The sequence below is a fragment of the Phytophthora sojae genome (assembly GCF_000149755.1).
Source record: "Phytophthora sojae unplaced genomic scaffold PHYSOscaffold_12, whole genome shotgun sequence".
Lineage (NCBI taxonomy): Eukaryota > Oomycota > Peronosporomycetes > Peronosporales > Peronosporaceae > Phytophthora > Phytophthora sojae.
In genome coordinates, this window is record NW_009258126.1 from 1,629,444 (window position 1) to 1,655,470 (window position 26,027).

The window sequence follows — 26,027 nt, forward strand, 5'->3', positions numbered from 1 at the left end:
CCGACCACCGAGTCGCAGAACTCTGGCGCCTCGGAGACGAACACAAGCGGCGCGGCAAGCGCCACCAGCGATGGAGATGGCGGCGGCAACGGCGCCGCGCTCTCCATCGGCATCGCCGTCGGCGTGCTCGCGCTCGTCGTCGCCACGTTGCTGTTCCTGCGCTCGAGGAGGAAGAAGCGCTCGCAGAAGCTGGACGAGTCGACGTGGTCCCCTCCGGCGGGCGCCACGTGCCTCACGGTGCCCGCGGACCGAGGCTTCAAGCAGGAGCACGAGCTCGGCATGCCCGAGATGTCCATCGAGCTGGCGCCCAACCAGCTGGGCTTCAGCAAGGGGCTCGACATGAGCTACGCGTCGTCGCGCTCGAGCGCCGCCAGCAACCAGTACAGCGCCAGCGTCGCCAGCTCCACGGACAGCAGCGTCTTCAACACGCAGGGCGGCGTGAGCCCCACGTTCAGCAGCCGCAAAATGGCCAGCTACTCGTACCAGTACCGCGAGTCGGAGGAGGGCGGGGCCAACGCCAACGCCAAGAGCAGCAACACGCTCCACCTCACGGGACTGATCGGCAACGGCAGCACAGCAAGCGGACGCGGAGGCGCCACCCCCAAGCGCGCGCCCGGAGGCCGCAAACTCTCGGCCCCGGACGAGTACGCGGAGCTGGCCACGACCACGAACGCTCAGCCCAAGGTCGACATGAACGCCCACGATCAGGCGCCTCAGGTGATGCACGCCGACTTCAGACAGAGTTCCAACATGAATATTAGCATGGGGCCCGACACAGCAGCAGACAACCAGAGCTTCCTGGCGCCTCTGCCGACTCGCGCGGCGCCCGGATCATCCAAGATGCAGGCGCGCGCGCCTAGCGACGTGCGCGCGTCCGAGGTGAGCATGGGCCCCGACTCGCCCGTGGGCCGCGGCAAGCGGACAGGATCCGTGTACGACACGATCCCGAACCTGGCAGGCGAGAAGATGGCCGCGTCGTACCGCAGCTCCGAGGACCCGCGCGAGATGTCGACGGCGTCGTTCCTGTCCGAGTCGTCGGTCTCGTCCACTTCAACCAGAGACAGCGTGGCCACGTCCGCGCGCAGCTCGGCGTACGTGTCGTCCATGCCGCTGCTGCAGCAGCTCTCGAGCGCCGAGGACAGCGACTACGGCGACGACCTGTCGTCCGACCGCTCGTCGGACAGCAACAACGCGCGCCCGGGCTCGCTCATCGCGCTCAACCTGGAGGCCAAGGACGGCTGCAGTGAGATCGCCATCTAGTCGAAGAAGGGTGTATTATTTAGCAGGAAGCTGGGGCGCTACGTGTGGTGGGCGCAGCTACTGCTCGGGACTACTTAGTTAATGATTTTGGAGGAATGAACGGCGGTCTACCTGCGGGGTGAAGGAAGGACAGCAAGGAGACTGCCGACGCGTAATAAATGAAGCGACAGCTTGCGTTATTGACGTTTGTAAAGCCACGACCAGCACCCACAGGCTCAACGAGCAACTCCTTCTCCGTTTGTTTTTCATCATTTGTTTCATTCCCGTCGCTTACTTCATTGCATCAACACTTGGGTAGAATGGCAGGCAGAATATCTGCCCTTCCTATTCTTCCTCCAACTTAGTTGATGTCGGCGGGACGCAGCGAGTCGGCGCGGCTCTCGTCCGAGTTCTCCGGGTTGTTGTAGTCGACGTCGGCGAAGTAGTGCGGGTTGCGCTTGCGCGAGCGGCGCAGGTGGCCCGGCTGCAGGTAGTACTGGTCCGGTTCGTCCACGTCCGTGGCCAGGCTGCCGATGTTGTAGCCGCGCGAGCGGTAGAGCGTCTTGTTGGGGTAGTACGGCACGTGCTCGCCGAGGTGGTTGACGTAGGGCGCGTCCGAGTGGGCCACCGTCTCCTTCTTCTCCCAGTTGGCCGGGTCCTGGCCGCCCTGGCCGGGCAGCGAGTCCGTCAGGTGGTGCATCCAGAGGTGCCATTGCGGCGGGATGAGCGTGCCCTCCACCTCCTCCCACGAGTCCACCTTGTACTCGGTCCAGCGGTGCTGGCCGTAGAGCTCCGTCGGGTCCTCGTAGTACTTGAAGCCGTTCTCGTCCTCGCCCACGAAGCGGCCGAACTTGACGTCGCCCGGGTTGTAGAGCTTCCAGAGCGTGCCCTTCCAGCCGTAGCGCTTGTTGGCCTCCATGTACTTCTCGAAGATGGTGTAGAACGAGCGCGTCTGCGTCTGCGAGGCCTTGGCCAGCGTCGAGGGGGCGGCAGCGCGCGCCACGAGGCGTCCGCCCACGAGCGCGGCCTGGCGACCAGTAGCACGAACCGCCATGGGATTCCTTCCTTCTTGAGACTGCGAGCGGGTAGAGCGATTCAGGGCCGCAAAATCTCGCGACCTTCGGCTAAGTACGATAGGAGACCACCAGAATGGTTCGGTTAAGTACGGGCTGGAGTGGACCACTTCTAGGTTGAAGTTGCCTTGACATTGCTGCTTGAATAGCTTCGTTGCCTGATCGCCCCTCGGTCAGGAGCGGAGGACGTACTCCGTAGAGCTGGTTGCTGCATGCCAAGTGGTAGAAGAATACCCTGTCGACCGGTAGCGGACCGCCGTTTATTATCACAATCGAAAAAGCCAAGAACCAAGCAAGCAACCCGAGCAAGCCCAACGGCCTCCGTGCCTCCAAGCGCTCCCCGAGCACCATGAAGCTCCTACACCACCTCCTTGTCAGCGCTGCGTGCGTGTCTGTCCTCGCCGCGACTTCGGCAACACCTTCGGCGGCTGCACACGTCGCAGAAGGAACCTTCGCCTCTCCGGCAACCGACGTAGGCGTGTCGAGACTGCTTCGAGGCCCCGACGAAGATGACAACGACAGCAGCGAGTCCGCCGCGGGACTTGAAGAAGAAGATGACGAGGACAGCAGCGAGACCGCTTTTGATCTTGAGGCGGACGACGACGACGACAGCAGCGAGCTCCTTGATCCCGAGTTGGATTCCGAGGAAGACACGCCAAACCCGTACCGCCGGCTGAAGGGATCGACGATGACCCCGTCGAAGACCACGAAGGCATCGCCGCCTAAGCCTGCCACTACACCCAAGCCTGCAACGCCTACCAAACCTCCCGCACCGTCCAAGACACCGGAAGCGACGAAGCCTGTGAAGGCACCGGAGCACCCGAAAACGAAGAAGCCGGCTCCCACGCCGACACCAACGCCAACTGCCACCCCCACCCCAACACCGACGACCACGCCGACAGTGACGCCGTATGCAGCAGATGCGGCGACCTCAAATCCTTCCTCCGATATGACCGCGTCGGATGCGACGGCCACGACCACTTCGGATGCGGCCACGTCGACATCCGCTGTGTAAGTGTACGAATGGGGTGCTCGTGTTGATAGACCTGTATGTTTTGAAGTTTGTAAGTGCTGTGCGATTCGAGGAATTGATTGATGTGAATATAAAGTCAAATTTGTGAGTATCAGTCACTGTCCCCCATTGTGCAGACTACTGTGTTTGTTGTATGTACTTGAGATTTATTGAAACACCGACCTCGACCTGACGGTGTCAGAGGTCTGAAGTGCCAATTTGACTCACTGCAGGAAGTAAAGGACTTAAGCGGCACATATCCGATTTACTCATTTCTCTATTGCTCGCTCGGTTCTTCTCTCCAGCGTGCTATCTTCGCAGTATTTGCCGCGTTGTCGCGACCTGCTAGTTCAAAACCCTATTTAAATATTGATGGAGGCGGGGGGGGGGGGGGGGGAGGCGGGGTAGCACCACCATACAGTCCATGTGAACATCGAGGACGACAACAACTGTGCGGCCTTCGAAGGCTTATTTGGTATAAAGCCAATCAATCACCTCCACATTTATCGGCCTGAGGACGAAGGTTCTCGTGTTCAGTATTTGCCACGATTGAACCACAGTAGTCGCCGCCTACCAAGAACAAAGCACCCAAGCAACCAAGCAAGCCTCAAGGCCTTTGTGCCTCGAGCACCAAGCAGAATGAAGCTCCTGCACCACCTGCTCGCCAGCGCAGTCTGCGTCGCAGTCCTCGTATCGACCTCGAGAACATCGACGGCATCGGCCCAAGTAGTAGACGGAACCTACTCTGCTCCGGCACCCAAGGAAGGCGTGACGACATCCCTCCGCGGCCCCGACGAAAGCGACGACACTGAGTCTGCTTCTTTGTATCTTGACTCCGAGGACGACGACGACAGCAGTGACGTGATCCTCGACAGCCATGACGACTCAGACGAGGAGTTTGAGCAAGACTCTGCGACTGACCCGGTTGACACTCGGCGTCTAGCGACGACTCCGGAACCTTCGCCAACGGTAGCTCCGAAGCCAACATCATCAAAGGCTGCGCCCCCCCCCCCAAGCCCACGAACGCCACGGCACTCCCCCCTCCGAAGCCAACGAACGGCACTGCACTTCCCCCTCCACCCAAGCCGACGAACGCCACGGCGTTGCCCCCTCCGAGGCCTACCAACTCGAGCGTACCACCGAAACCTACGGCCACGCCTAAGGTGACACCAACGGCGACACCGGCGACCAAAACAACGAAGAACCAGTAGAAAATGATGGTTAAAACGACACGCCGTGCTGCAGCAGATGAAGTGTTCAAGTATCGGCAGTCACGTAGCCAAATGTTGTGTGTAGCGCAAGAAGAGTATCGACGTACGAAGTAAGTGATCATAGTAAGAATGCAATCAAATGAAGCAAGTAGGATTGCATGTATTATGCTTAGCCTTATAATACGGGGAATGCAGTGTCCGATAAAAACCTCACTACAGGTACTTTCATAGCGACTGCATGATTGTGGCATGAGCCATGCATCGCGGGGGTGCAGAGTTGGCTACAAATGCACGCAAAGTGGCAGCAGTGACCCCAGGCAGTTCTCGAAAACATGAACGTACCCTGCCGCAGAGAAATTGACGTGTGCGTTAAAAAAATGGAGCCCTAGTTTGCCGCGTCTAGTTCGCTGAACGAACTTCGCCAGTAGAGCGGCTCGTAAAATATTATATTTGGTGTCTACTACTTGCACCTTGCCCATGCAACAAGGCAGTGGAAAGAGCCTTGAAATTCGACGTCAGGTAATAACTTAGAAGTAATATTTTAGTGGAGTATATCGAGCGAAGGCCACTGAATGCCGAAATTTAAATCTGGCGGTTGGATATGCGATGATTTTTTTGTATTGTAGTCACTTAGATCTCTAGCGACTTCTAATACAAAGTTCCTGCGATGGTTGGATATGCGATAGAATATATGCGATCGCTTGACGCTTTTGACAAAGCGACGCGGACCGGCTTAAACCTGGTGCCATTCGGGAATAGCCCGCGAAACCAACAGCGGCGTCCGTTTTGCAACAGATCTAGTTTACAGCGCTGGGTTTGCTACAGTCTCCTTTTCACCGCTTCGAGCGCCAGTCCTCTCTGCTGTCACCATCCGGTTTGGTTCTCACACGCTCGTCCATGGAGAAAGTTTCTCCAGTTCGGGAAGCATCGTCACGACTGATGGTGTCGAGGCCAAGATGAAAGCAGAGCTTGGATCCAGTCAAGCGAAGCCGGCGCCATTCCAAAGTTATGTCGGACCTCAATTGACTGTCACCCCCCGACTCACAATCGCAGCTATCGTCGTTCCGCTTTTGGTTGTAGGAATGTGCGGCTACGCGTTTGTCGTGGGGCTCACCCTCCGAACGTACAACATGCAAGAGACAACCGACGCGGAGATCGCTTTTTTCATCAACTTCTGGACGAATTTTCCGGGTGTTGTCATCACCGCAATGGCTTGCGGCGTTAAGTGATCTCACTGCCGTCTTCGCGACTTTGGCCAGTTTTCAGTATGGTAATGGATGCTTCGAGAATAAGCTGCTGTCCAAGGCCGGTGTGTCGCTTTTGGTTATTTCCTCAATTTCCAGCGCGCTGAGCGGCCTTAGCATTCAGCGCCAACCTTCTCGAATCATCCCTACGATGGCTGAGGCTGATTTCTCAAAGTATTCACTTGACGATTACCACTTGGATGACCGGCAGAACGAGCTTAAATACTACACGCAGGAATACGCGCCAACGAGTTCAGCTGCTTCAATGCTTCGTCAAGCAATGCATCCCTATGTTCCTACAAAATTCTACTGCGACAACAATGGAGCCCATTGGAGCCGTATACAGATTCTACCTTAATGAGTGGCACAAGGTTATGGTTCCTACTGGTTTGAGTCCATTGGAAGCATACACGGTTCCTGGGTTTGAGGGGCTCCAAGAATTGCCGTCTGCAAACACACCCTTCGGTGAGATGAACGATTTGCTTGAAACGACATTTATGCGGGGCCTGATATTCAACAAGACAACATTCACGACAGATGAAGCGTACCAACTCGAGGAACTATTTATCCGAGACGTTTACGTTTATGCCGAAGCTATGTCCGCTGAAGCAGTCAAAGCTGGTGATACTGCATTTGTTTCAGCGATGAAAAGCCTCCGGGACGACTCGGTGGGTTTTCTTCTGGCCAACGATATTCGCGATGCTCCAAGCGACACCGACGCCACTCAGCACATTCAACAGTTCATGATCAACTACTTCGACGCGGTGACCCAGTGGACGACTGTCATGAAGATCACCACGTCCGAGATAAAGATTGAGTACGCCATGTTCAACATTTCCTGCAATCTTAATTTCACATCCGTGACTGTGACTGTCCCTCAGGACCGCGGTCAATTGTACCGCATTCTTGACGAAGTAAATGGAGAACTGGTTGAGCAGGATACCGCCTGGTCAGGATCAGGAGGTGGATTCCTGTCGCCCGAGAGTGTGCCTCCAGAACCTGCAGCATCCAGAATCGTGGATACGTCCCAGAACCTCGGGTTAGCAAATCTGGAGAATGCACAGAAGACTACCCTTGCACTACAGCCGCGACCAGGCTATCCCACTTGGTATTCGGTTTTGGGCGACGTATCGAGGGAGACTCACTGGAGGAATTATACCTGCCTGGCGACAAGAGTATCAAGCTTCGCAAGGCTGTTTTACGGAAACCCCGCGACTCTCACGTTATGACCATGGGCCGGCTCGGAGTTAGGATTAAAGACCTCTCGGCAAAGTTTGGTGCTCAATGCAATTACACACATACGGGTGTGAAGGAATCAGCTACGAGCTCAACACACCCGAAAACACGCCCAAGCAGTTTCTCGTATTACACGCGTCGGAGATTCCAGCGGAAATACCCGCCTTCAGTCTCGTGAATAACTCAGCTCAGCCTACTCGACTGGTCTCACGGTATACGTATGGCCAGCGCGTGGAATACGAAATTCTTCACGAATACAATTTCCCCGTCTTCAATTACTCCTATCAAATGGACGAGAACTGCTCGGCGGCAATCGATAACTACCACGTGGACTCATCGTACAACTACATCTACCAAGAACACCCACTTCAACTGACGTACACAGCTGCACTCTTCCAGCTATTCCAGAATGCCAGATTACTCGATCCATTGCCAGCCGACAAGTGCGACTCTCTTGCGTTCCAGGGCAATCAAGAGCTTTTTGATGTGGCGATCACGCTACCAGTGGCTCTATTTGCACTTGCGTGTTTTGGCTGCCTCATAACGATGATCCTTATCGTGCGAACTTTTCAAACCAGAGATCGGATCGATCCGCGCCTCCTGCGTCAGCCCACCGCAGTGTTGCAAGCGCATTTGAACGGCACCGATTTTCCTCGACAACTGCTCTCGTTGGGTGTGCAAACACGCCCCGGAGAATCAGAGCTGCCATTGGATACGCTTCAGGTGCGTTTTGTCGAGTTCGTGCAGCTGAACGATCCGCGCCAGAGAGTCATTTTTCAACCAACGTTCACGTAGAAGTGTACGCCGATCAGCTCTCTTTTCGATAAATCTCTGCATTTCAATAATACTACCACCTTAAACAGCATCAAACTTCATTTTCCGTTTAAGAGGAAGCGTTTTATGCTTGAGTCGGTGTTGTTAGTGTGGGGCGTTTTGCTGTTACTACATACTAACTTATTGTTAGCGGCATGTTAGCTGACTGTAAGTAGCTGAGCCCGTAACAGGGGAATAGTCGCTCGATATACTGCGGTTGAATTTGAGTCAAAGTGGGCGACAAACTGCATTTTCCATCTTAGAACGCAGGAGAAGAGATTGTCTGAGCAGAGCAGAAAAAAACTATTCGAATATCAAGACTTCTGACTAATACAGCTTTTCTTGCTCGGATATTGGCTCGTTCGGCAATGAGATGTCAGCAAAGTTTACTAGACACTGACTAACTGTTAGTATACAGTGTTAACATACAGCTAACAGTACATTTAGTGCATAGGGAGAACAACACTGTTGCTCAATCGTCCATTCTAAGAGTTTCATCGTCTTGACAGAGTCGAATATACCAACCCCTCCGAAATGAAGTCGTCAATTCCTAGCGACGTCAGAAGCCGACGTCGGGTGAACGTCGTTAATGTACTCTAAAAGCAGCGGCAGGTAGCGCTTGTTGTATGTCTCTTCGAGACCCCCCCCCCTCGCTGTGCCCGTGCTGCTGCAACTTCGCTGAGGTTACTTCGTCGTTATCTTCAGGATATGTTTTGGTGAAATCGTTCAGAGTTGTCTCCTAACCGATATTTCTACGTCGAAATCCCAGTGCATTGCTCACGTCGATCGTGGAGAACCGCGATGGGCTAGCGGGAAGGCTAGTGTGATTGAGTGTGTAAAATCACCGAGGGAGTCTGAACGAGTGGGAAGAGAAGTCTCTGGGATTGACTTTAGATAGTGGAAATTGGTCTATGGGTTGAACAGCGCGGAGCACTACTCACAGAACAATCCGATTGGCAATTATGAACTCCAAAACTCGGAGACGCGCGTACTTAGTAGAAGTTAATGAAAACAATTCCCGTGTCAAATCGCTTCTACGAGTATGCAAAGAGGAACACGCAGACGCACATACCAACAACCAAAAGTGGGAAACCGATTGCAGCGAAAATTGTGTGAGCCGGGGATCGTTAATTAAAGTAGCGTTAGTCTCCCAATATCTCTAGTAGAGTTTTTTTCCTTGGCAAGATCATGCTATTTACCGGTACCAGTGGTGTCAACCTGAAAGTGAAGATGAAATAGGCTGTAGCAACTCAGAATGCCGAGCTCGAATCATACGGCTAGGTCCTGCAGAAACCATGTGCCTTGCAACCTTCATAAACCGGATTTGTTTGAAGTAAAAATGTTTTTGATTTACTCCAGAGCCCTCTCGTTATCGTCCAAAGTGCCGTAGCCATTGTAGAGTTTCATCGTCATGAAAGTATCGAACGTCAACACCTCCGAAACGAATACGTGGCTTCTTCGCCACCCCGGAAACTGTCGGCTGAATATGGTTCAAGTACTCTAAGAGAAGCGGCAGGTACTTGTCGCCGTAAGGCACATTCAGTTTCAACGCGACCTCCCCATTGCTGAGTCCGTGCTGCTGCCACTTCGCAAACATCTCGAGCTTGTACACGTCGTCCTGCGTCATTTTGTTCAGGATCTTTCTGGCGAAATCGTTGGGAGTCTTTTTTTTCAAGTCGAACGTTCGCTCCTCTTCGTCCCTCGTGGTGCTGATGGCCTTGTGTACTCGCAGATAGCGCTTGTCGCTGCTGTCGCCTTGCAATTTCAGCCCCTTACTCTTGCCGGTTGTGGCTGGAACGGCGTTGCTGCTTGAAAGAAGGGAGATCGTCGCGACTAGCAGTACGCCACGACCCAGGCGCATGGTGGCGGGATTAAGACGAAGTGCTGGAAGGCGCGGTAACTCCGCTGTGACTGAGTGCGTCGAATCACCGAGTGCACTGAACGAGTGTCCTCAACCGGGTGATGGGAAGGAGTTGTTGCCGTCTGGGATTCACTTTGGGATGTGGAACGTGGTCTTTGAATTCTTGTCAGTGAAGGGCGGGCGCCCGGCACAACCTTGCTGCAGCACATCGGACAATCGACGGCTGTGGCTAGACGGACAGAACACAATGGGTGTTCTGTACAGTGCTCTGTCATAGCCGGACAGAACATTGGACAGAACAGTCTATTGGAACCAGCAGTAAAAGCACCAAGTGCCACGGATGAACATACTTGCCGACAACCCTCGCGCATCGTGCTCAAACGATAGCGTTGTTTGCTTCACCACGCCATGCACACTGATAAAGCTCGCGTTGATTATAAACATCGTGAACTCAAAGCTAACAGTGCTGTAAGTTTCATGCGCTTGGGCAGCCACCACCGACAAAGGAATTTAAGTTGCTAGCGACCGGATGCAGCCGCGCAGAAGTGCTAAAGACTGAATTCAGTATAAAGTCCCGCAGAAGCGTTTACATCAAAAGCGCATTGGGGGCTAACAAAGGTTTATTTACTTTTACACAATAGATCACCGCAGCTTTCATGCCATACTTGCTGCGCAGCTTTTGTGCCATCATGGCTATACTCAACAATTAATGCGTACGATCTCCTTGTTGGAGCTGCGGATAGCTGTCGTGGCATACGTCAACACTTCACCCGACTGATACTCTGACTTGTCGCCCTCGTCTTCTCCGATGTGTCGCTGCACAGCAGGTTTCCTTTGCTGAAGGCAGCAAATCGATGTAGACTTCGTCGAGTAGGGCTCGACTCGGACAGTAACTCTTCTGCCTACGTCGAAGAACCCGTACTTGGAATCTCCCCGCCTTGGTCTTCAACTCACTGAGCTCGAGCTTGATGTACAGGTTCCGCCATGAACTCGCATGAAATGCCCCTCGTGGAAGAAGGCTTCCGGGGCCGACACGTCAAAGATAGCCGCAGGAGCACAGCCTTGATGCACGACTAGGCACTGAGAGCGACGCCGTTGGTCCGACACTGCGGAAAATGAAGCGCCGGCGGCATACACGCACCCACCCTGACGCAAGCCAGAGCCCGTCAGGCAGGTTCAACAGCAGCTCACCCTGTACACCAGCATGCAGACGCGAGCGTCAGTCATTACAGACAGCGAAAGCCATTCGTTCATTCGTTCAAACCTATACGTGTGCGGCACGCTTTCGTGTGTTTCTGCCGTGTCCAGTTCCCTGTGTCAGCGCCATTCTTGCATTGTGCTTCGTGGGCGTCGAATTCTAAAATGAGCGAGGAACACCTCGGAGCGTGTCGGTATAGGCGACATAAAGTTGTAGTCTGAGTATCAAATTAAGGAGGCTTGGGCGCTTCAACTTGGCCAGCGCAATTCGTCCGAAAGAGCTTACGTCGCTCCACCACTACAAACTTGTGTAGCTGCTCGCTACCAAGACTACCGGGTCCTAGATGTAACTTGGTCTAACTTGTACAGCTATCTAGATCGCATCATCGAGCTTTGACAGACACAAACGTTGAGGCCGGAGTGACTAAAGCTTAAATAGATCAAACTTACGTTATCCAATGGCCCGGTCCTTTGGGTTCCAGGTATTCACACAGCCGAAGCAAGCTACGTGCTATGAAGGCGCAGCACTGCGGATACCCCCGCTTTCGATTGTACCAACGAGATCAGCATCGACTCGGCATTGCAGCGGACGTCGGTCCCGCTTAGCTTTTCACCCTCATGACATCTTCGTCGTCGTGGCATGGCTAGAGCAAGCCATGAAGGCTGTGGGCGCCAATGAGTGCAAAATGCGGGACGATGTATCTGGTGCAGGTATGAGTTGGCTCTCCTCTTGCCAGTCAAGTAGAGTACGTCTCGGTCCTTCCCGGGAACCCCCTCGCCCTCGTTCTTGGAGAGCAACAATTTCATTATACACAGCGTGCCGCGAACGTCACTGCGGTCAGACAGGTTTGCTTTGGGCCGTGATGTCGAGATCGGTCATGGTGCGCGCAATATCTTCCATCCTGAGCTGTGTCGGTTAGGGTCCGCCGGCATCACACCAAACTTCAGAGGTACGGCTCGTTCGTTATCATCCTTACAAATTGAGCACCTTCGGTGTGGAGAAGTAGATAAAGCCGGGTTACTCCTAGATGCAGACGCAAACCATCTACAGTGACTCTTCAGGGCACTAAACACGTAAACACAGAGAACCTGCACCCGCTTGCACTTGGCTTAGCGCGGGAGACAGGCAATTGATTGTATGGCATTATGTCATTGGTGTGGTAGCCCACGCTCTTGTCCTCGAGTTTCATAATGTCGAAGCAGCTTTAGCAAAAGCCGTGGTGGTTGCAAACGACTTATTGATCTTCTAGTCGGTGCTCGTGAAGGCCAACGAATGGTACTGCAGATAGAAACATCACTAAGCCTACAATGAATTCGCCTTCGTATGTCTAGCTGCGTTGGCATGTATATACCGTGTACTTATTGCTACGTACAGATCCGGCATCCCACGATAACTAGGCCTGGTTGGCTCCACGTTGAAAAGGACCACTTTTCCCGTTGCACCATGCCACAACGAAGGTATTTGGGCCGATACACGCTCCAAGTGCCCCGTGGCTGCGGGGATGGCGACCCCGAGCATTCTTCACCAAGGCCGCACCACCCACGACCAGTTCTAGGACGCCCAAGCGAGCGGAGCCAGCTTTACCCATACTACCCAGTGCAGTGCAGCGCCGCTGGACACGTGCCCCAGTACTGTCCATTGTGTGTGCTGCAACACGGGAACTAGCTCCAATAATGCGATAGATTCACTTGCGATTCGTGCGTGATAATGTTTACAAGGTATTTTATAAAGTAATACAGGTAATCTTCTGTGCATTGTTCTGTATGAATTGACAGAACCAAGGATAATCAATGTTCTGTCCGTCTAGCCACTATCACAATCGACACAGAATGACAAGAATCTCAATCCTGTCACAAAATTGAGTTATTATACGAATATAGCGAACTTCGAGGCTCGAAGCATGAAGTTGCCTGGTTTTTAAGCAGTGCTGCCGACCCCACGTGATTGGGGTATGTGGAGCTGAACGACGGCGACTTGGTGGTGAACGTCGACTTTTGCCGAGGAGCACACCGGTACACATGACAACTACCTCCGTTGCACGAGCAGTGACTTCGGATCGCAAAAATTGTGGTACTCTGCAATCTACATACACTTGCCCGTCACGGGGTGCTGGACGACGAAGACTGTACACCAATTGATGCTAATGGTGCACTAATCTGCACTGTAACGTTACGTGCATGTTGCTTGAATGTCGCCACAATACATTCAATCACTTGTGTCGAGCATTCGTAACTTCGTCAAACTGTCTTACGATTGATTCGTAAGACAGTTTGACGACAAATCAAATCTAGTGATTTGATTGGCGAATAGTACGACTTGCCAATTCTGTTGGCACTGCCAGGCGCAGAGTGCTCGCAGGCTCTGCTAGGAAGGCCCGCGTTCCTCTTCGCTACTCTTTTTGATGCATTTCGTTGCACTTCGTATCCTGACTAATATCGGGCGCAGCATAGTTATGGTAGTAATGATTGGCGGTTCGATAGAACTGTGCGGAGGAGCGCTGCGACACCAACAAACTCCCTCTACATATTTAAAACACCACGGCGAGCTTAGATCATTTAGATTTCCTAGTACTACAGTAGCAGGCCGAGCAAACTGGTAAGCGCCTTCAGCCGGGCTGATCAATTACTTTAGCTTTGGCATTTTTCATGTATTCCCGAGAATTTTCGCCGCTCATTTGACACTTAGAGGCCCTCACGTCGTTTTGTAGTTATTTGTTTGCGACACCACCAACAGCTTGCCTACACGTGGCCGCGGGTGAGGTCGGTGGTGTCCACTACCGACGTAGGTGGAGCTGCAGCAGTGTGCGCCTCCGGGAGTAAGGTAGCCAAGCAAACCGCAACAACTACAAATACAAATACGAAGACTGGCTGACGCTGCCTTGTTGCTACTACAAAACAGTTCATTTCATGACTTTGGTAAGATCTCATAATGTATTGAATGTCTACTCCCTCGCGTCCTCCGACAACACCTCGGTGCGGAGCATGTGTGCGCGCACGTCGTGCACTGTTTCGCTCGGAGGCGTCCTCAGAGGACACGACAGGGTTCGTGGGCCGCTACCGGAGGAAGAGGGGCTCTATTTGGTTATGCATTAACTAGAATTCACTATAAAGCCCTGAACGTTTTGTTTGTCAAGCTGGGCTACTGGTTCGGGTGCATTTATTTCTTAACCATTCTCAAACAAGCGTGTACATTGAAGTTGGCAGTAGGGCCGCACTACCGACTACATGTTCGTGCTTGTGAGCGCCTTATTTCGTCTGCTCGACTGTAGGCGACACGAGCAATTCAAAAACGGCAAAGCGGTTGTCCTCGGGTTCCTACATGCTCAACGGAGGAACGCACGCAACGACACTACCCTCTGAAAGTTTTGGCCAATCGCATGGTGCAAATTGTTGTCCGACAAACTGTCTTACGTTTTGACGGACAAAATACAATGTAGCCACTGGTATACTAAAACCAAGATGTAGCTAAAATGCGTTGATTGCAAAACGTAAGACGCTTTGCCTTACGGTAGGCTCTCTGGGGCTAAGTATCGTCTTACGAAAGAGCATGAATCAACGTTGCCAAAGTCTTTTTGTCATGGACAAACTCTAAATTAGAGTTTTAATAGCGGGACGAACACCCCAACGAGCCAATCTGTACAACACCATACAAATCCGGGTTGCGAGGTGGCTCAAGTTGTTTTGCGCCCCCTCAACGAGCAACCTGAACCACTGAAATAGGTTATCTGCGGTCCCCGGAGCGCGCCACATAGTCTCCGCAATGGGCCTGCGCAGCCTCGTGGACTCGCCCATGGACCAGAGCGAGAACCTGGAGCTGCTCGCGCGCGTCGAGCGGCAGCTGCGCGTGCACCCCACCAACGACGATAACAACCGCAGCCCCTCCTTCTCCGACGCGCCGTCCAGCGAGACCGCGCGCGAGCTCTGGGGTCTCGTCCTCGACGTCGTCTTCGCGCCGCTTTGGCTGCGCATCCGCGCCGCGGAGCTGCTGGGCGTGTGCTGCAACGCGCTGGATGACGACGCCTGCGTCAGGATCCACGCCGGCGAGTCGCACAAGCTGCGCGCGGTCGTGAGCTCCACGTGCCAGGCACTGGAGGAGCTCAGCGCCGCGGACGCAAAGCAGGCGGCGCAGCTGTTCGCGTGGCTGGGCTTCCTGGAGCGCGTGCTGCTGGCCACGCGCAGCGCCGTGTGCGCGGGCGTCTTCCGGCTCGGCAGCATGTACGCGGGCATGCTGACGAAGCTGCTGCGGCTGCTGTCCAGCTGCTCCACCAAGGTCTTCGCGGCCGCCACCGTGTGCCTCGGCCTCTTCCACGCGCACGAGCGCGCGTGCGGCCGCTCGGTGCTGGTGGGGGAGGTGCTGCACGACATGAAGGACGGCCGGGAGCATCTGAGCGGCGCGCTGCTGCACGTCATCAACTCGTGCGGCTGTCCGTGTCCGCCCGAGAGACTGGTACATCTCTGGAACGCTCTACAGGTACGGTAGAATGAGGTAGAGTGACAGGTAGAGAGGTGCTAACTCTTAGTTTGGGGATTGCACGCAGTTGTTCGGGGACATTCTGGCGGACGAAACGGCGTCGGCGTTGGTGTTCGTGAACGACTTTAAGGTGCTCATCGACCTCGTGATTCGAGAGAGCACGGACCTGCCGCAGGAGGACGAGACCAGGCTGCACTACATGGAGCTGCTGCAGCGCGCGCTGGCCTCGCCGCTCTACCTGCAGTCGCAGATGTACCGCAAACGGGAGCTGTTGGACGTCTTGGAGTCGCTACTGGACGCGGGGGCGGAGGAGGACTCGGTGATGCCGAAAGACGTCATGGACAAGATTAAGCAAATCCTCGTAAGGTATATTGACCTGCTGGATTAAGTGGCGGTGAGGCGATCGCTGGGAGATTTTAGACTTGTGGATGCGTGCGAATTGTATTGTACCAATGAAGAAATACTGAGAGAATTACTGACTGTAATGCTGACGGATGCTGTCCGGTTCGATGGGGGGGGGTCCGATAAACATTCGGATTCTATGGCTTACGCGACGGTGGATTGGTGGAAGCTGTCGGTAAGTAAATTCACACTCCATGTACCAGCTGGAACTCTCCTCAACTGGGTTTGAGTCTCACAATTCAATCGACTAACCAGAACCAACCCAAGCGCCATGACCGACAACAACAGAACCCATTACCCACAGCGAGTGGAGCTGCGAGGCTTCGAGCGCGCCGTCACCATGGCAGCAGACACCTCCATGAAGATTGTGCACTCGATGCTCGTGGCTGGAGACGTCGAGACTCTGGTCCGATTCCTGCCCGAGGCACTCATGCGCACTTTCAACATACACCCGCGCATGCGCGCTACAAGTCAAGGGCGACGACTTCCTGGCGGAGATTCAAGCACCTCTAACCGTCGACGACATCAGCAGCAAGAACCTCCTGCGAACGCGGGCACTCTGGAAGTACCGAAGGCACCTTCAGTGATTGGCAGCAGTACGCTGACAACGAGTGCAACATCGCCATCGATCGGTACACGCAATTCCCGTTCTTCTTGGTGGTGTGGGTCGGCGACGATGACAACGCCAACCAGGCGCGCCTCATACTCTTCTCCGACCATTACATGTCGGACGGGTACTCGGGAATGGTGGTGCTGAACTGCATCTTCGAGCAAGTCGCCCAACTCTCACGAGAAGAGAATCACTCTACCGCAGTAGAAGAATTCCCGCTGCGTGCTGCGTTCTACGACAACGCGCTCTCCAACATGTGACTGTCCAAAGTGGACTCGTGTTATTGTTCGCCAAGCCGATCTACCGCAGCGTGGCACAGAAGTTCAAGCCCGTTCTACCTGCTCAAAGTGACCAGCACGACTTCGTGATGCCGCCCGTCACGAACCCCATCTCAGCATCTTTCGCGGAGGGCGATTCTACTTGCATGCGCAAGACCCTAGCCAAGTGCAAAGCCGAGAATGTCACCTTTGCGGGGGCATTGGTGAGCGCCGTCGTGTTGGCCTTCTACCCAGCCGCGAAGTCGCAGCCCGAGTCCGACCCCGCGCAGCCGTTCAAGATGATGGTAGATCTGGACTATAATATGCGCAGGCGTGTGCCTCAACCCGCCGAAGAAGACCATGTTGCTGCCTTCATATCGTTCGCTGATCTCGAGTGGATTGGCAAGGAAGGAGTCGACCTAAAGTCCACGTCGTTCTGGGACCTTGCACGGCGTGCGAAGAGCGAAATCGATGGGGATCTGGAGAAGAATATGCAGATGACCGCAGTGATGCTGACCATCGACGAGTTCGTGAACGCGCAGATGAAGCCGTCGGACGCCGAGAGACTCAATATCCGAAACTCAGTGAACTCGGACGGAAATATCTCCAATATTGGGCGATACCCGTACGCGAGAGAGTTTGAGCTGGGTGGCAAGACAAGCTTGCTGACGGTAAAGAGTCTGCACGTGTACAATCCGATCCCGCATTTGGGTCCTTCGGCGATATTCTTCGTGTCGTCCGTGGAATCGTTTTGCTACTCGATGGGCCACAAGTGCGAGGACGATGCGGGGAAGATACTTTTCACTACGTGGGTTGCGATTTGTGAGGGCATGGGCGATATCGAGGCTGACGACAAGCTGGAAAGCGACTGAACGTGTAAGACAAATGTTGAAACAATTGCTTATAGCATGCGCTATATATACACTGTTGAAAAGTGTGATGTTCAGTCCTCTTCTTCCGTCGATGATGCGCTTTAGCAAATTTTGACATCAACTGACTACACCTTTTACATTTTCTGCGGTCATTCTGGAAGTTACCAAGTTACCGCCAACAGCTCAACACGACCGAGGTGTTGTCTGATAACAAGTCGTGGGAGCAGAACAAGATGGAGAAGCTGGTGTGTGCTGAATTAAAAGAAGGACGACTCGTCCTTGTGGAAATCTCAGGGTGTACGAGCGTGATGGACACCGTGTTTGCAATCAAAGCCACGATTCATTGAAGGGGGAATGGAGATATGTTCCTCTTCCTTGCACAGGATGAGCACGGCGACTGGCTCAAAGCCGACGACGCCGAGTTTCTCCAGCTCAGAGATGGAAAAGGAGAGGTCCCAGCGCGGATCGAGGCCGTGAAAAACAGGGGAATGCGCCCTGACGCACTCTTGAGCACCTTCGCCTTCCCGAAGGGTGGAGATGGCCACATTGACTTACTCTTCGACTTCCCTGGACTCACCAAGCGAAGACGGCTGTATCGAGAATACCAGCGTACGTATTCATGTAAATCCTCGAGATATCTGTCACATAGACTCACTCACTAATGGCTTTTTCACTAACAGGCAAGGCACGATGGGCCACGTACAGCAAATGGATTTTCAGCATTTGCGCGGCATTGATGTGTGTCGCGCTTTTTCTCTCCACTCCATTCGTCTCGGCGGGAATGGCTACGGCTTCCACGATATACTTTACGAATGCCCTCAGACGTCTCGCTGATGCTGAACGGGACTATTTGCTCGGGCTGGGGGACGTGGTACGAGACGCGTCTGTGCCGGTTGTCTAACTTTCGCTAGCGGGTACCGCATCGAGAATGAATTACACGTTGTAATTCAAGGCTATTCAACCTTTAGTAATGAAACATGTCTGGGTTGCGTGCTTCGGCAACAATCTCGTGTTGTTCCCGCCAGAGCTCGTATACGTCTTGAACACATTTATTTATCTTTACTTCAACATCGCATTTATGTAATGTAGTCAATTTATCATAGAGCACAAAAAACAACTGTCTCGTGATGTCACCGGACGGGAATCCGGCCTCGACATCTTCCGTGCGCTAGGTGCCAGGCCAAGAACGTTCCCTTCGTGGGCGCGGGTGATTGCCATTGTGTTGACTTTCATTCGACAGTGATGACGAGAAGAAGGCTCCTGTCGCCACAGTCGAGGCCGACGACAACGACGACGACGATGACTTCCCGGACATTGTTGTGGATAATGACTAGAGCACCGGACTTCCACTACGCCATTGAGGTGTTTCCCATGCATTCCAATAGAATTTTGATTGACTTTCCACTTTATAAAACCAACGAGCTGCGCGAGGCTTGGCCCTTTACGATGATAGGTAGATGTGGACATTTTTTTGTATGGTTAACGAAGCACGCAGCGTTCACCATTGATCACGACATTGATTCAACCACTCTTTTCGCATTCTGAAAGTTGCCATACTGTATTCTACGAGGCGCGAAAGGGAGCAAGATACAGAAAATCGTATGCACTGATTTGGTCGGAGGACAACTCGTCACCAGTGCGTACGCGTGCGATCGACGTCAAGAATGCAATCAAAGTCAAGACTCCTTGCAGTAGCAGCTTTAGCGCCCCAGCGTGACCTGTTGTCCTGAGGACCGAGTAGCAGCAAGAAGAGTATGAGCCGGTAAAGAAGACACTTGAGTAGTAGAAGTCCAGTTTCAAAGCCATTCATTATCAATAGCACGTATTGTGCTTTGCCGGCAGAATGCCGCCCGTTTTAGCTCATTAATACAGACTTCCAGGCAATTGTAAAACAGATCAGGGTAATCCGGACCGAACTCTAAAATAGACTTGCTAGCTCGTAATTAGCGCCACAACCGCCTGCTAAACTGTCATTCATAAGACGCCTCTGTCGTAACTCTCCTACTTCGCACAGCTCCGCTATTCACCGCTCACGTCTCTCCTCGGTAAGCGCTGTGTGCTCCATGACTACTAAGTGCCGCGAGCTGACTGCAGGATGTCTATAACAAGGGCGGCTGTGAACGTGCAGGCATTGCTGCCCGTGGGTACGTCATATGCTTGCTATTCTTCTGGTCTGAACGCTGTAGGCTAACCCTGCGGATGATTGTTCATGCAGACAGCCGCGACGTTGTCGATTCAAGCAGTGCAGAGTTGTGAACCGCAGCGCATCATTCACAGGACCCGACATTCACGTGAGTCGTGAGCGCTGTACGCGTGCTATTGTATTGCAGAAAAATGATATTTTTGTCTGAATTTGTGTCGAACAGTTTATCCTTACGCCAGGAAGGCAAGCTCCAACCAAGTGAGAAATACCACGGTGAAGTCAAGGTGCGGTAGTACTACCTGTCTGTTGTCTATGCCTTGAACGTGCCTTACCCAATTTTTATAAACCGCAGGTCTATTGATTCAATTGCAGCGAACACATTGTTCAGCAATGCCACCAGAAGTACGATTATGTTTTATTTGTTTATTGCTTTTCAATCCAAATCTTGCTTATTTGCGTTGTATTATATGCGTAGACAACGAGACGCACCACACGTGCTACACCTCAAGCAGTGTTGCTTCCGAATGATAAATCGCTGCGCGCAATGGTTACGGCTCGCAAAGGATCGATTGAGGGTAACCCCCCGAAATGGAAAAACGAAGAACTTAGAATTTAATGCGCACGAGAAATTTAGTGTGTTGCGAGCCAAGATTATCGCTTTGTTGGAGGGCCCACCCTTCACAAAGCTTATTCTTGAGGACCAGAACATCTACTTTCGAGCAAGCAAAGGAGCTCCGCAACATCGCTACGAGATCATGACAGAAGATAACTTTACCGCCTTACTCAGCCAGCGTGTGAAACGGGTCTCGAGTAAAGATAAACGAGCTTGGAACCAGGACATTTTCGGCAATCTACGCTTTGAGTTCTGTATTTATTGTCGAAGTCGAGACCCCCAACCTACGATACATCGTGCTACAGTAGCCGTCCAGCAATACCAGCAGGATAACAACATTTCATTGGGGCCAATTACAAGGAACCATGTCACCACTGCACATGCTCGTCAGCCTGATGAGACGCCATTCGCGCTACCTGGTGATAACACTACGAGACAGGCCATGGCTCTTGACGCTTCCATGGCTGCACTTAACGCCGAGTCTACCGCTGACCGAGACAAAGTGGCAACTATCCGGCTACAGATAAATTGCAATTGGACTGATTTTCAAGTGGACGTGCGATCGCTTCGAGCCGCAGTAGGCTTGCCCGCTCACGACATCTTTACTCAAGGTATTTACCACGATTTCGTTCCTGTTGAGCCGCCCGAAACGGACATGAATGACGATGATCATCGCGAAGAGATCACAAGCCAGGTTGTGTAGGCAGTTACCACAGCTACAACATTCGCATCTTTTTCTTTGCAACATTTCTAACTCCGCCGCAGCAAAATAAAAACATTGCATTAAATTTGCCGAACCGGCTCTGCGAACACCCTGTGCTCTCAGATTAAGGGCTGAGAGAATTACGATACCTCTTCTGGAACACTTTCACGAGCCGCACGCGTCAGAACCTTCTTTGAAAGCCCCATATCAAAATGAAGCGCCCGGCAAATCGTTGAAAGGGACACATTGGTGACTTCGGGGTGTTCTTCTTGTAGATACGTCTGTAGTTCCTCGAGGTAGAAAGTAGGATGTCCTTTAACATACTCGTGAACGTCGGCGACAACTTCTGGTGGCCATCTTGAGCTGCGAGATGGCTCTACGTCTTCATCTACAACACCTTTCTCCAAGAAAAGGCTGTACCAGCGAAATATTGTGCGAGGCTTGGGCCCAAAGATGTCGCTGATGAAATTCACGGTGATGCCGTACACGTGCAGCAGCGATACAGCACGCCAGCGAAAATCAGCCGAGTAGGTCATGGGAACAGTGGGATTGCTGCTCTGGAGTTCTGTGCTCTGCCTTACGGGCGACAAAGTCTGAAATGCACTGGTGGTAGTGCAATTCGGCCTTTGCGCCTCTAAAAGAGCCTTTAATCCCGAGTTAGCACTATGTAACGAAGAGTTTTACATCGTAACCAAGAGTTTAATCCAGAGCTTGCCTATCTAATACAGACTTTTCAACAGAGTTTTGTTATTCAGTTTTGCCAAAATAGATGCAAAGCACAATACTACTCAACCGTAGCACGAGGAGGAAAGTCCCTGACAGAAAACCCCCTTTGGCCAGTTGCCATCCATCAGATAGTCAACGGGTTGATCCCAACCTGTCCGAATGACAGGACGAGCCTCGACACGGAACTTGAGTTCATCTTTCTCTTGGACATCCTCATATGCAGGAGAAGCGACGTTGTGTACATTTTCACTGCAAAGAATGAGCGCGGCAACTGGCTGAATGCCGACTTTCTCCAGCTGATAGAGGGACAAGGAGAGATCCCAGCGCGAATTTAGGGGGGGGCACATTTTAAACTCGATAATTGAGTTTTTGCTTCATTTGAATTTTGCACAGGGGCTTATGGGAATTAGAAGACCGGCTTCTATTCAGTAAAATCCGTTAGTCACTTTTTTCGTCTGGAGTTGTCACTCGTAGCTGATCGAGAATGAAAAAGTAACTACTCAAAACATTATTGACTAGTTTAAAATGTGCAACCATTCCTAAAAAACAAAAAGCAATACCGTACAAATATCTGACCGTACTTTGTATCTTCCTTACATTTTGTCAGTAAACTACACTAAGACAAGGCTTTGCCACCCCATTTTTTCCTCATTTTCTTCATAACGGGGTCGGCCAATCTAACACAAAAATCCCGGTTTGCGTGGAATCACGCCCGACTGGATGGTGCAGCTGTTAGAAACGATTTGAGCTCGAGGTCATTTCGGAATTTACCTTCAGGAACACAAAGCCCGGCAGACCAAGAGGCACCAATGCGTTTAAGATGTGCTTCTGCTGGCAGCAGCTACGGTCTTCTCCGTTGTGGACGTTGTTTTAGCAGCTTCAAATCCGTCGAGTGATACAGTGCTGTGGAGGACGTCAGGCACATTACGTGCAATACCAAGTTCAGGGACGGCATATTTAACAAATGGTACCTCGAGAGACTCACCGCTGTGGAGATCAGGGTCAAGCCGGCCAAGTACGGAAAAAGAGTTATTTCAAGTTGCTTCTGGACTATCTCAACAGATTCAAGCCTTCTAACGACGGACGACCAAGCTCCCGATGTTGTTAGCAATCGACGAGTTCGTTTCGAAGACGAAGCGTAGGTTAGAAATATCGCAAGGTGGCCGCGCAGCGGGCATAATTGGGATCAAGATTCACCATCTTGAGGTCGTCGCGCAAGCATGAAGCGATGTTTCAGTCTAATATATCCTCCCTGTTATATTGTCTGAGAGTGCAGATAGGAATAAAAAATGCATGATAGAGCGAAACGTTCCAACACAGAGATCAAGGCACAGTCAGGAAGCACTGCAACCCGCTATTTCGCACTCTTGCGAGGACTGAAGGTTTTTTAGTCGCAGTTTTTTCCCGTTATACTAGCTGTTGAACGTCAGAATATTTTTCTTATTTCGTCACGCATCAGCGTCGAGGACATGTCTAGATGTACGTACTACTGGGCGGGGCCTGGTTGCCATGAGCTGACATACGTCCCATTCAATTTTATTGACTGCAATATGGTCTACCCGTTTAGGCTGTCCATACTTCGTATACGAGGATACAAGCATAATAGAGTCTAATAAAACCGAGATGAATGAAGCAGGAGTGAAGCAGAGCCAGCTTTTGCCAATTTCACCGACGCTATGGTTATGCGGAACACCTACCAATGGTAGGTAGGCTACCTTAGTAGATTTGTCTCGCTGTCACCTCTAGCTTGGAGGCTCCAAGTAGCCGTGAAACTTTGACCTCGACCAACCTGCTATCTGTACACGGTTGCATTCTTTCATCGGACTCATCGATTTCAATTTGATCAAGTTTACAGTCCACGGCTTGCAAAGCTCAAACGTAGAGCCAACTTAACTTACTATTTCTATTTTCAGGCACCTGCAGACTTTTATACTAGCCACACAACGTACCAATTGATTCACTGCGTGAACAGAAATCGCAACTGAGTGATGCGAGGTGTTTCAAGGAAGACGACATTTAGAAATCCTTTTCATTTTTCTAGTGAGGTATATTGTGCTCATTTAGTGCAATCCTTAGGGCAGGATCTCCAACATCCGCAGCCAACCTCTATAACATTTAGAAATCCGAACTGCTGACTTGGTTAGCTGCCCAATTCACCGCTTCAACTAAGAAAGGGTTGAAGCGCTTATCGCTGGCTTGCACGCGAAGTTCAACAGTCCCCTTGAGGAAGCATTAATTTGACATGAGTGATAGCGTAGCAAGCATACAAACACCTTTTGCAAACTGCGCTTAGCTAACGTGTTTGCGAGGCTCGGGAAACCACTACCTGAGATATCCCTATCTAGAGCTGTACCATAACCATCGTAGTGATAGTGATAATGCCACCATTTAGGAACTTGGTGAATCCATACGTGATCATAGCGTTATGTACAAGTTGGACATTACAGTATAATATCTGCATTGCAGTATAATGTATCTCGTGGGGAGTGACGATACGCTGGCCACTATTCTGGTGAGCTTGGAAGGACTGCACGGGCAACAACGCGGGTTCTAGTCCAGCGCTGAACGGAGAAGCCTCAGTTAGGCTAACCAGAGGGTATTACTATTTGGGATACCACTACAAAGAGAGGGTTGTCTGTATGAAGACCGCAAATCGTAAGAGTCTTGGCAAGAACAGAAAACGTCAGTCACGTACATGAGCGTATACACTGTGGCATACAGTATTTGAATACGGAACACGTGTATTATCATAATCCCGGCCCGCCCTGGGCCATTAGGTAGGCAATAAAGCTTGACCTTTTCGTCTCTACGTTTGGAAGCGGATCCCAAAACATATCCCAGGTGGCAATGATTCCCTCACAAATGAAATGATCAAGCAAGCCGCCGTACAATACAGTGCTGTAGTACTGTACCTCTGGTCAAAGGGACACTTCGGAATTTGCCGCACGGAGCGCAACCGCTTCGGCGCCCAACTCACCACCAAGCAAATATGCGCGCAAGCTACGTGTTGCTGGCGGTCGCAGCTCTTCTATCAGCTTGTGACGCTACAGCTGACACGAAGACACAGGCAGGCACGACCCACAACGAACTTCTGAACAGGCGAGCACTGCGACTTCATGGAGCGACAACGGAGACAAGAGCAAGCGAGGACGATGAAGAGCGCATATTCAGCGTTTCAAAGATCATTGGCTTGAAGAAGGCGTCTGAAAGCGCCCCAGCTGTGGAGAAGGCGCTCAAAAAGGTCGTGAGCTTGGAGAAGACCCCCGCTCTCCATTCGAACCTCTTCCTGGCCGACGACATCGAGAGGATGACGCGCGACAAGAATTTCAAGATCGACAGGTGGGAGCAGTGGTACGTGGAGAAGCTCAGCCTCGGGGACATCCGGAAGGAGCTGAATAAGCTTGGTCTGAAGAACAATCCCGACTACAAGAAACTCCTTGTCGACTACATCAACGTCTACAAGGCCAGGGTAGACGAGCTCCTCTTCCCCGCTGTGGAGAAGGCGGAGAAGGCTGGGAAGAAGATTCAGTTCGGGACGAACTCGGAGACGACCAAGAGAAGATCGACGCGGTGATGAGAGAGAAACTCCAAGCGGACAGTCTGCTAAAGAAGCAACAGCGTGCGAAGAAGTGGTGGCGGTCGTGAGGCTGCTGCTTGCGCGTCCGCTACGCAGTATTATCCCTAAGATGAAAACAAAATTGCCGTCTAATAGCATTTCTCCTCAAACTCCACAGTTACCACCACCGCAGGTTCCTTCACCAAGCGAAAGCACTATATCACAACCTTGTCCTTTGCAGAGCTGAAAATATTTCCTTGTTGACACTTTGCCATATTTTGCTGTTCTATAGATATACAATAATCTTAGCAACAAGTACAGCAACGAAACAAGTTGGTGACTGCGACCCCGTACGATAGCGTCTTTTAAGACGCTATCGATTTAACGTAACTGGACGTCCCTTCAACAATGTACGGGATCTCGGGAAAAGAATAAATTCGGTTTTTCCTGGCGAGTCTAGGAATGCTGAAACTTTGCATACTACTCTGGCCCACTTAAGAAACAACATTTCTATTAAACCTCAACTTTTTCAGATCGCATTGGATTGGCTATAAATCGGACTTAAGCCATATGATTGGACATAAAGTTCGACTGGACGGCGAAATCGATTAGTAAAACCTCAAAATATATACGAGCACCACAACGCCCACAGGAGCGCTATCATACTCTACGATGGTTCTCCGCATCGGCAGTTATTGTGCTTTTCAGTTGTTTTGGCGAATCGGACGTGTAAAACAGCTACCTACTAAGATGGGGCTAGGTTATCGGAGCAGATTAGCAGGTCCGTC

At 52.0% G+C, this 26,027-nt stretch overlaps 10 protein-coding genes across 10 annotated transcripts; 8 read left to right on the top strand and 2 right to left on the bottom strand.

The window, feature by feature from the left end:
• Positions 1-207: 207 nt before the first annotated feature.
• Positions 208-1,257, top strand: PHYSODRAFT_376239 (hypothetical protein; the record flags this gene model as incomplete). The annotated part of the gene is made up of 1 exon (XM_009538958.1): positions 208-1,257. A coding segment is annotated over one exon (1,050 nt), but the record flags the coding sequence as incomplete, so codon positions are not given.
• Positions 1,258-1,500: 243 nt separating this feature from the next.
• On the bottom strand, positions 1,501-2,314 carry PHYSODRAFT_356051 (hypothetical protein). Its single transcript, XM_009538959.1, has one exon. The coding sequence runs from the start codon at positions 2,291-2,293 to the stop codon at positions 1,601-1,603; it is 693 nt and encodes a 230-aa protein (XP_009537254.1). The 5' UTR covers positions 2,294-2,314; the 3' UTR covers positions 1,501-1,600.
• Positions 2,315-2,594: 280 nt separating this feature from the next.
• PHYSODRAFT_356052 (proline-rich protein) lies at positions 2,595-3,438 on the top strand. Its single transcript, XM_009538960.1, has one exon. It carries the CDS (start codon positions 2,662-2,664, stop codon positions 3,325-3,327), a length of 666 nt encoding a protein of 221 aa, XP_009537255.1. The 5' UTR covers positions 2,595-2,661; the 3' UTR covers positions 3,328-3,438.
• A 525-nt stretch (positions 3,439-3,963) lies between these two features.
• Positions 3,964-4,535, top strand: PHYSODRAFT_253953 (hypothetical protein; the record flags this gene model as incomplete). The annotated part of the gene is made up of 2 exons (XM_009538961.1): positions 3,964-4,293; positions 4,374-4,535. 2 exons carry the CDS (start codon positions 3,964-3,966, stop codon positions 4,533-4,535), a joined length of 492 nt encoding a protein of 163 aa, XP_009537256.1.
• Positions 4,536-6,099: 1,564 nt separating this feature from the next.
• PHYSODRAFT_306760 (hypothetical protein) lies at positions 6,100-7,902 on the top strand (the record flags this gene model as incomplete). Its single annotated transcript, XM_009538962.1, has 4 exons — positions 6,100-6,818; positions 6,875-7,083; positions 7,167-7,738; positions 7,879-7,902. 4 exons carry the CDS (start codon positions 6,100-6,102, stop codon positions 7,900-7,902), a joined length of 1,524 nt encoding a protein of 507 aa, XP_009537257.1.
• A 1,295-nt stretch (positions 7,903-9,197) lies between these two features.
• PHYSODRAFT_288938 (hypothetical protein) lies at positions 9,198-9,689 on the bottom strand (the record flags this gene model as incomplete). The annotated part of the gene is made up of 1 exon (XM_009538963.1): positions 9,198-9,689. One exon carries the CDS (start codon positions 9,687-9,689, stop codon positions 9,198-9,200), a length of 492 nt encoding a protein of 163 aa, XP_009537258.1.
• A 4,987-nt stretch (positions 9,690-14,676) lies between these two features.
• PHYSODRAFT_528752 (hypothetical protein) lies at positions 14,677-15,745 on the top strand (the record flags this gene model as incomplete). Its single annotated transcript, XM_009538964.1, has 2 exons — positions 14,677-15,357; positions 15,425-15,745. The coding sequence occupies 2 exons, from the start codon at positions 14,677-14,679 to the stop codon at positions 15,743-15,745; spliced, it is 1,002 nt and encodes a 333-aa protein (XP_009537259.1).
• A 1,986-nt stretch (positions 15,746-17,731) lies between these two features.
• Positions 17,732-18,832, top strand: PHYSODRAFT_306763 (hypothetical protein; the record flags this gene model as incomplete). The annotated part of the gene is made up of 4 exons (XM_009538965.1): positions 17,732-17,743; positions 17,882-18,107; positions 18,179-18,380; positions 18,739-18,832. The coding sequence occupies 4 exons, from the start codon at positions 17,732-17,734 to the stop codon at positions 18,830-18,832; spliced, it is 534 nt and encodes a 177-aa protein (XP_009537260.1).
• Positions 18,833-20,396: 1,564 nt separating this feature from the next.
• On the top strand, positions 20,397-20,957 carry PHYSODRAFT_528548 (hypothetical protein; the record flags this gene model as incomplete). The annotated part of the gene is made up of 1 exon (XM_009538966.1): positions 20,397-20,957. The coding sequence occupies one exon, from the start codon at positions 20,397-20,399 to the stop codon at positions 20,955-20,957; it is 561 nt and encodes a 186-aa protein (XP_009537261.1).
• A 3,715-nt stretch (positions 20,958-24,672) lies between these two features.
• PHYSODRAFT_288939 (hypothetical protein) lies at positions 24,673-25,257 on the top strand (the record flags this gene model as incomplete). Its single annotated transcript, XM_009538967.1, has 1 exon — positions 24,673-25,257. One exon carries the CDS (start codon positions 24,673-24,675, stop codon positions 25,255-25,257), a length of 585 nt encoding a protein of 194 aa, XP_009537262.1.
• Positions 25,258-26,027: the final 770 nt, after the last annotated feature.

Bases quoted from the DNA above. Each gene is read 5' to 3' on its own strand.
- PHYSODRAFT_356051 (XM_009538959.1), bottom strand. From the start codon at position 2,293: ATGGCGGTTCGTGCTACTGGTCGCCAGGCCGCGCTCGTGGGCGGACGC.
- PHYSODRAFT_356052 (XM_009538960.1), top strand. From the start codon at position 2,662: ATGAAGCTCCTACACCACCTCCTTGTCAGCGCTGCGTGCGTGTCTGTC.